The sequence below is a fragment of the Tamandua tetradactyla genome, chromosome 13, assembly GCF_023851605.1.
Source record: "Tamandua tetradactyla isolate mTamTet1 chromosome 13, mTamTet1.pri, whole genome shotgun sequence".
Classification (NCBI taxonomy): domain Eukaryota; kingdom Metazoa; phylum Chordata; class Mammalia; order Pilosa; family Myrmecophagidae; genus Tamandua; species Tamandua tetradactyla.
The window spans coordinates 5,613,845-5,623,317 of NC_135339.1; the positions used below are offsets into that span (position 1 = coordinate 5,613,845).

The following is a 9,473-nucleotide window of genomic DNA, read 5'->3' on the forward strand; positions in this document are numbered from 1 at the left end:
AATTCAGTCTAGTTGTACTTCTCTTTAGCCTGGATTCACATTGTCCACAAAAATAGCATACAGGGAGGGCAACGGTGGCTCAGTGGCAGAGTTCTTGTCTGCTGTGCCAGAAACCCGGGCTCGATTCCCGGTGCCTGTCCATGAAAAAAAAATAGCATGCAACCTTGTCCAAGTTGTACTGTAGTACAGATGTATTATGTCTACAGCATTCCATTGACTGTTCAGTTTAGTAAAACTCCCCTAAAAGGAAATAACGTTGATGTCACAGGGCTTGGTGAACCCCTGCTGGTTGACAGTGATCATTATTTTGTTTTTCTACATGTTTAGAAACGATCTCGGATTCTAGATCTTTTGAAAATAGAAATGAAATTGTTCTTCCAGTGATTCTTGCCAAGCTTCGCTTCATTGCTTTTGCAGCACTCTTCTGTCACAGTCTTCTCTTAGAGCACAGGTTATGTGCTTTTCTTTCCACTTCTGTTTCTTATCTCACAATAAACCTGAGTTTGTTAGTGAGCTCTGTATATATCCACACCAATTTCTGTAAAAATCCCTCCTTACATCCTCATTAGAATCCTATGAAATTATTTTGTCAGATTTATATTCTTGGGAGCTTCCTAGCTGTGAAGACATCCCTAACTTCTAAATTTAAATGTACAAAAATCCATCCAAAGAGAAAATAAAAAATTCCCATCCTCCTGAAAAATTTCAATGTCAGATTGAAACAGTGTTCTGAAATCTGTGTGTCAGCTTTAATGGTTGGCAGCTTATTTTGTAAGTAATTATGGATCCTTCCTGACTTTTCAGTCATCGTGTCTAAATCTGCAAAACAGGAACACATACCCCATGTGACTTTTTGTGTTTTAAAAACAGAAATTTACACTCAAATGTTCTTTTAACTTTGTCGAGAGTATACACCCTATTGATATAGGAAAATTAGTGTGTTTTCCAGAGATAGTTGTTTACATGTTAAGTGTCAAAGTAGATTTATGGAATTTTCTGGCCCGCATACAATGGGGTTGGGGAGGCAATATTTATTAAGAGTCCATCATGTGCCAGGTCTTGTGTTGGAAGTAATGTAAGTAGTTAGTGATTGTGAGCTGGTTGGAATGACCCTTTGGGGATGGTTGAGAGGGGATTTTGATTGTAATTACAGTGCTATTGGATTTTGTTTTTCTTTTTCAAGGAACAGTGAGCAGGATGAGTACACCCCAGGACCAGAGTGGCTGCTCCAGTAACAGAGAACCCCTTTTGAGGTGTTGTGATGCACGGAGGGATCTGGAGCTTGCTATTGGTGGAGTTCTCCGGGCTGAACAGCAAATTAAAGATAACTCACGAGAGGTGTGCCGGGCACTTTTACTTTCCCTTGTCTGGAGTCTTACTTAGCACAGGGCTGGTAGAAGCTGGGCAGGGACTGAACTGCTCAGTGCCAATCAAAAAGTCTCACCCCTGCTTTACATGGACCTCTTAATCCTTTACAGTTGCCTTTAATCGCAAAAGGAAGTGAAGGCAGATGTTAAGATTCTGGAAAAACTTGTTCAGTACACAGTTTTGATTGCCCCTTTGTTGTGGTCCCTGTTCCAGCCACTGCCATTGATAAAAAATAATGACATGATGAGCAGTATCCTGCTCAGCTGTGTCCTCTTGATGCATATGCGACAGCATTTCAGCCTGTTCTCAACCATCTTCTAACACTTGTGGCATGGCTTTGTAAATGACTTCATGTTGGGGCAGGCTAGAGGGAAAGCTGTTAGCTGTTAGGCTAATAGCATTCTGTTGTTGAGTGGTCAGACTGAGTCTTAGGTGACTTTGAAACACAACTTTATTAAACAGAAGATGTGCTTTAAACTATAGTTTCTTAGGTGGATGGCTATAATTTATAGCTGTTTACATTTTTTTTTTTGTCTTAGGATTTTTATATTTAGCCCCCATTTGATTACGGAGTAGGCTTCCAGAAACACTCAGTTTATAATTTTATTTAAGCAGCCTACCCTAAAGGTCTTTGTAGCCTTTGACATAAAAGTGGCACATCTCTTTGCTAAGTTGGCATATCTTAAATGAACTGCTCAGTCTGAGGAATGGGAAGAGATAAGGGCTAGGTGTTAAATTAATGTTCTGTTTTATTCCACTGATAAACTTGTTAAGGCCATAGGTGTTAAAATTTATGAAAACTGAGGGGGGTGGGAATTAGTATCTCCTGACACATCCTTTTATATTCTCTTAATTACTTTAGGATACCCAAAATAAACTTCCTCTTCAGAGGAGGGGTATTAAAGGAGGATTTTAGACCTTAGGTATGCCTCTATGGCTGGGATTCTTAAATTGGGGTGTGTGGGGTTTTGGTGGGTCCATGGGTGAGCTTTGGGATACTGATCTCTGAAATTATTGGTAAAATTTTGATTTATGCATTTCTCTGGGAAGATGCTCCACAGATGTCATTGGATGATCAAAAAGCTTTGTGACTCTTCCCTTCCAGCTACACCCCACCAAGGTTTAAGAACTTCACTGTCCTGTGGGACAGCACTTGTGAAACTGACATGATTATGTGTCTTAGGTCAAAGCTCAGATTCACAGCTGCATAAGCCGTCACCTGGAATGCCTTCGAAGCCGCGAGGTGTGGCTATATGAGCAGGTTGATCTCATCTATCAGCTTAAGGAGGAGACACTTCAGCAGCAAGCCCAGCAGCTCTACTGGGTAAGGTGGCTGCATGGCCGTAATTGGTTTGAGCATGGGTGGTAGTTTCCAGAGAATGCCTTCTGGGTAATGGAGATCAGATAAAAGTTTAATTTCAAGTGCTACTTGTTAACTTGTACATTCCTGGTGCTTTAAATATCCTTTTTTTTTTTTTAAATAGTTATTGGGCCAGTTCAACTGTCTTATTCATCAGCTGGAGCGCACCCAAAATAAAGAGTTAGCCAATCAAGTTTCTGTGTGCCTGGAGAGGTAAAAACACCCGTTGCTTGCTTTGATTTTTGGCTCTTTGACCTTAGTGTATTTTTTTAAAATCAAACTTCTTAACTACTCATTGCAGATATTGATTAAACTGGGAATTCTCTGACACTGTGATAAGACATCTGGCTTTATATATTAAATATTAAACCTGCTGATACATGATTAGCCTTTGGTTGAATTTCTTTAAATTTAAAGTGTAATTTAAATTCCTCACAATTTGGCTTTTATTTTGGATGAAGTTGAAGTTGATATTCCTCAAAAATAAAGCCAAGCTTCTTTTCTTTATTTTCTTCCCAGATTAGGCAGTTTGACCCTCAAACCTGAAGATTCCACTGTCCTGCTCTTTGACGCAGATACAACTGCTCTGCGCCAGACCATCACCACATTTGGGTCCCTCAAGACCATCGTGAGTAATGTTGATCTGAGGTAGTTCATTGGGGCTTCTCAGGTTTGTGGTCCTAAGAAAGCACACACCCTTTTTCCTATAAATAGTGGTTCTCTTGATAATTTGTTGAGCTTTAGGAATTTCATGTTCTCGTTAAGCCTGTAGTGATGGCTTTAGACTGGTAGTTCTAGGAATGTGGTATTGACTCCATAGTCTCTGGAAATCGCCCCATATATCTGTCAATATTTTCAACAGATTTCTTCTTGAAATTATGTATTGAATGATCTTTAGTAAAGAACCAAATGTGGTTTCCTATGGGTCTTTAAAAATAATGTACTGTCAATTCTGGCAAAGACTTTTTATTTGATGAAAGTTATGTAGAAGTAGATAGAAAATTCTCAGAGTTGATAACCACTTCATAGGTCATTGAATTTAATGTGAGGAATATTTCTTTTAGTGAAATGTTAATACTTTTGAAATTTAGAGATTACGGTTTCATTTATTTTGGTATGTGAAGGCATAGCATAAATAATACAATTAAATTGCCTTTATTTTATAGCAAATTCCTGAGTACTTGATGGCTCATGCTAGTTCATCAAATACTGGGCCTTTCCTGGAGAAAAGAGGTCATATCCCATTGCCAGAACAGGTAAAATGTCAGTTTGTTTCAAGTAACTGAGTCTCTACTTGACTCTATCTCTTTTGGGTTTTTACTAAATCTCTTTTCTTTTTTTGGCTAGCATTTATTTATTTGTTAAACAAAAACAACAAGCACTTCCCATCAGTGGTCAGTGTGTTAGATTATTGAATTAAATGCTTCTCTTGGGCTTGAATGTCAAATAGAAATTGAGAGGTTTTGTAGATGGGTTGAGTAAGAGATAAAATAATTGTTACCAGATTAATGTTTATAGGAAATGATCATTAGCTGTTTTATTGGTGCCAGTTCTCTCTTGGGGATCATTTTCTTTAGAATCCATAGAGATGACTTACTTCTAAAGGTACTGTGAATATAGAATCCTAGATTTGTAAAGTTGAGATGAACCTTGGAGATTAGTTATACTCTTTATTGTGTAATTGTGAAAGTTGAAGTTCAGAGATATCACCTGACTTGCTCAGGTCAATGGAAAGCCAAGATTAGGTCTCCCTTGCTGGAGCAGTTTCCACTGTATTTTACATCGCCCTGTTAAGCAGCACAGTATTATGTGGTTGGCAGAAGTCGTCGTCCAGCACCACAGCTGTCCCTCTCGGCGAGTGGCTCCTTGGAAGCAAACCTGTCAGTGATCACCAGGCTCCTCATGTGCCCAGCGCCAACCCCCAGGACTGGCTCTTCCCAAAGCAGACCTTGGAGCATTGTCAAGTAGGTTTCTGTCTTCATTGTTTCTGATTTAGATGTAGTAGTAGATGAGGCTGATTACTCCTAACTGGTCTTTTAGTTTTTAGTTCTAGTTTGGACACATTTTTAATTTCTTCCTTTCTTATTGTAGTGACATCTCACTATAAATAGAAAATTTAGAAAATAACTACATAGAGAAATACAAATCCGTAATTCCACCATGCAGACAACTACTGTAACATTTTTATGAACTTCATTTTTTCTATATATATTTACTTTAAAAAAAAATCCTGTAATCCTTTTTTTGTATGCAGATTTTCTCACTGGTACATTTTGATGTATCTGTCATTTAATTTCTTCTAAATACAATTCTTAATAGTACATAGTATCGTCTTCATTGGATTTAACTTAATTGCCAGTTTTTCTGTAAATAAGCAGAACTCCCCTAAACATCCAGGAGCTAGTTATTTTTGTACAATCTTGGTTCATTCTTTAGGAATAATTTCATAGAAATTGCATTCCTAAATTACAGTTTTGTATATCCTTTAAGACTTTTGATACATATTGTCAACTTGGCTTTCCAAAAGTTAGCAATTTATATTCCTGTCAGCAGAGTATTGATGCTATACTGTTTCCCTGAACTCTTGGTGAAGGTTTTGTGTCATTTACAAGTTTCTTTTTTTCTTTGAATTTGACTTGAAATATTGTATTTTTTGGGCTTCTTTGTTTGCTAGAGGTTGGATTTTTTTCACATTAGCCTTCTTTGGTGAATTGCTTGGCCATTCTTTCCCCATTTTTGGCTTGTAAAGCCATATTATATAGATACTAACCTTTCTTCTATCAAGTATGCTACACATATTTTTCTCTCACTGTGTTTGCCTCTAATACTTTTCATTTTGTATGTAGTCATATATTTACTGTCTAAACAGAGAAATCCCTTGCCTCTTGGCTTTGTGGTACTTAAATTTAGAAACATTGGGCAGTATAGTAATTATAAAAAGAAAATTCTTTTTATCATTGACTTTCCAAAGCAGTCATTGTTTCTGGTGAACTAATACTGTGTACTTCTTGTGTAGACTGCCCCCAGAGCCTGCAATTTCTTCAGTAATGTCTGGGGCAACTTAAAGGGCTTGGAAAACTGGCTCCTCAAAAGTCAGCAGCAAGAAGTTCCTGAGAAACCAAGTAACCAAAAGTATAACAGCTATTCTACTGCCAGTTCTTTCTCCACTGAAGTTGAAAAGGTCAGCGATCTAGAGCTTCTTGAAGATGAGATGGATCTTTCTGATTGGCTTGTGACTCCACAGGAATCCCATAAGCCAGAGAAGCCTGAGAGTGGCAGCTGTGAAACCAGTGAGAAGTTTAAGTTCTTGTTCCAGATTTTCCAGGAGTCCTATAGTGTGAGTGATTGGCTTGTCAAACCAGATTCCTGTACCAATTGTCGGGGCAGTCAGCCCAAGGGTGTGGAGATTGAAAACCTGGGCAATCTGAAGTGCCTGAATGACCACTTGGAGGCCAAGAAACCACTGTTCACCCCCAGCAAGATTACTGAGGATTGGCTTGTCCAGACACATCCAGAACCATATAAAGTAGCAGAAGTATGCAAAGCCAATGAGCCCTGCACAAGTTTTTCAGAGTGTGTGTTTGATGAAAATTGTGAGAAGGAAGCTCTGTGTAAGTGGCTTCTGAAGAAAGAAGGAAGGGATAAAAATGGAATGCCTGTGGATCCAAAATCTGAGTCTGAGAAGCTTAAAGATTCCCTGAATATGTGGCTCTGTCCTTCCAGAAAAGAGGCAACAGAACAGGCGAAGGCACCAAAAGCAATGGAACCTTCTAGAATCGATTCCTTCCAGGTCATAAGGAACAGTCCCTTGTCAGAATGGCTCATTAGATCTTCTTGCAAAGAAGGGAGTCCCAAGGAAGTGCCTGGTACCGAGGACAGAGCTGCCCAGGAAGCGGTATCCCCAAGCAAACAAATGTTTGTGAGCCCCACAACCACTTTCTGGTATCCTTTTAATACAGCTGACTGGGTCTTGCCAGGAAAGAAAACAGGAAATCTCAGCCAGTTCTCCTCTGGAGAAGACAAGTGGCTACTTCGAAAGAAAGCCCAGGTGAGCAGACATCAAAATAGCACCATTTGAAATACACTGGATTTTTACTTTCTTAATTCCAAACCTTGTAAATGGGCCAGATTGTTAAATATGGTAAACGTTAAATTGGCTAAGGGTCTGTATTTGATGCCATGTTAGCAACAGAATGTAGGATAAAATGAGATTTACCAATCTAGTTAACTTGTAATTACTCAGAATGAAAATTTTGTACATTCTCAATCCCCTTTTCCCCTCCCTCAGGAAAGAAAAAATTTCAGCCTGTTTTACTGCAATTTATGGGAAAGATATGGGAGAACAGTTGTCATCTTTGTTCTTGCTTATAGAAACAATGGCCAACGTTTATATGATTCCTTCCAGATACTAAAAAGTTCAGTTGGTCTCATGCTTCCCAGTTGTCATGTGGTAACCCCCACTCCTTTTCTTTTTTTTTACGTGCAGGAAGTATTACTTACTTCTCCCCTTCAGGAGGAACATAAGTTTTCCCCCGATTGTTATGGCCTTCCAGCAGTTTGTGATCTCTTTGCCTGTATGCAGCTTAAAGTTGATAAAGAAAAGTGGTTGTATCGGACTCCCCTACAAGTAGGTAGCAGTTCTAAGTATCATTTTAACTGTGTACGAAATGATGATTTTGTCTTACAATGTGCATATTTTGCCCAGTGAACCCTATTCCTGTTGATGATATGTAATATTAGGCAAGTAAAGATAGGAGGTCATAAGTACTTTGTATTTCACTTGAAATTATGAAATAACTTGACGTACCTGAAAGTGTTGTTTCAAGATATTGTCAGGGAAATTTGTAGAGCCTCTATGGATTCTCAGGTTATTGACACTTATTGAAGCACTGCTTTAAAGGTGAGGAGCAAATTGCTTTATCTTACAGTGAAGTGAAGTGAATTTTAATCTATGGGCTTTTCTTTACAGATATGAAACATGGAATACTAAGAGTCTAGCAACTTTTCTACAAATTATTGCACATCCATGAGCCAAGTGACTGCGGCTTGCCAATGATTGTTTCTGGGTTTGACCAGTCAGCTTTTTTCCTTTCCTGCCTAATTTTGAACTAGTGAAGTCTTCAAATTATGAGTTACTGTATAAAAGAAAAAGGCTGTTTGTTAAATTGATGCTGAGGTGATTGTTCCTTCTTACAGAAGTATTCTTTAATTTACTCCTATAGTAGAAACACAGCATCTTGTTGGATAGGTGTTTTTCCTAAGCCTTCTTAGATTGGGTTGTTACTAGAAGTACATTAAAGCACTGTAGTTTTAAAAATGAAGTATTTCTGTGGAAAAGTATGTTGATGTATCATAAAACTACTAAGCTTTCCTTTCCAATGACCTTCTTTAGATGCTTCCATTGCTGTGGGTTTTCTTTCATTAGTGATCTGAAATGTTATGTTTTCACACAAATAATTAGCCTGGCTAATACAGTGATTTTCTTCCTTACCAAAATGTGTATCAATAATCTTGGAAGTTTTTGACATTAATTACAAAGTATTTTAGCCTATTTGTCAATTTTACATTACTGCAAAATTTCTCTTTATTCCGTTTTTAAAGTGTTTATTAAAGTGTCCAGTGAGTGCTTGGAAGGGTTCTGTATTATTTCAAGACCATATTCAATGTAGCCCTAGCCTCTTTCAAAATATTCTGCACATCTACAGGCAAAAGGGCCTTAATGTTAACTTAGCAAAAAAGTAAAGACATGGGAAATGTAATACTTGAACTATTCACTCTTACAGGAATGGTTGGTGCATTCTGAGTAAATGGAAGACAAGTGCTGAGTTTCACACCTGGTGCTTTAACTAGGAATGCATTACATGTCCTCACTGCAAGCACAAAATGCACCTCCAAAAGTTTAAGGCAGTGATGTTGTTGTGAATAGGCTGTTTTAAACACTTGTGCCTTGGAGTATTTATTGAAGTTTTATGAAAACTATTGATGTGTTTTCTCCATCATCTTAAAGTCATGTCCATGCTTTTTAGCTTCTCTATAGGAGAGAAATAGGACTTGTTTTAAAATTCTCAAAAATGAGAAGATTTAGTTCTTTGCCAGGCTTTGAAACTATGAAGCCTCTCACCTGCCTCTGTATTTTGGAAATACTTTTAATTTTGTGTTGTGGTCATCTAGATTCTAGGCCTTCTGGGAAACTTCGTAATTCCCAGTGTTGTTGCCATGTAGCTACCCTACAATTGTTTGGATCACAGCTAAAAACAACCTCCTATTTTTTATCCCCTACCGCCACCCTGACATACCATTTGTGAACTATAATGTAAAAGGTGTTTGGTAAAAATTTACAGAGCCTTTCTAATATCTTGAAGTGCAGGAAACTTTATGTAGTTTCTTTCTTTCTGCTCTATTTGTAAATTTACACCAATTGCTATGCTAATGAATATGTAAAACATTCTTCTGCATCGATGCATACTTTACATCCCCCTCGATTAAAAGCATAACAGCCACAGTTGTCATGTGTGTTTGTAAAATTACCTTGGTCACAAAACGTGCTATCACATTATACAGATGTGAACTTTTGGTGAGGAGTAAAACTGAGAAACTTGAACATATAAAAATTGTTTAGATTTACTACAATAAAAGCGATGTATTTTATGAACCTTAAATTAGCAAAGAACAAAAGAAAAAAAGTAAACCTAGGAACTTTTATATATGTGTATGTATGTAATCTGCAGTAAAGTTTATAAATATA

At 37.7% G+C, this 9,473-nt stretch overlaps 1 protein-coding gene across 11 annotated transcripts in view; it reads left to right on the plus strand.

The window, feature by feature from the left end:
- NCOA4 (nuclear receptor coactivator 4) overlaps positions 1-9,230 on the plus strand; it is a 67,261-nt gene extending 58,031 nt beyond the window's left edge. For all 11 annotated transcript variants that reach the window (XM_077124604.1, XM_077124596.1, XM_077124603.1 and 8 more), the window contains 9 exons: positions 1,184-1,338; positions 2,552-2,692; positions 2,853-2,941; positions 3,248-3,356; positions 3,895-3,984; positions 4,549-4,692; positions 5,745-6,776; positions 7,215-7,355; positions 7,698-9,230. In XM_077124604.1, the coding sequence (XP_076980719.1) occupies positions 1,198-1,338; positions 2,552-2,692; positions 2,853-2,941; positions 3,248-3,356; positions 3,895-3,984; positions 4,549-4,692; positions 5,745-6,776; positions 7,215-7,355; positions 7,698-7,703 (1,893 nt within the window). In that variant the 5' untranslated portion in view covers positions 1,184-1,197 and the 3' untranslated portion in view covers positions 7,704-9,230. The remainder of the gene's footprint in view (positions 1-1,183; positions 1,339-2,551; positions 2,693-2,852; positions 2,942-3,247; positions 3,357-3,894; positions 3,985-4,548; positions 4,693-5,744; positions 6,777-7,214; positions 7,356-7,697) is intronic.
- The last annotated feature ends 243 nt before the right edge of the window (positions 9,231-9,473 follow it).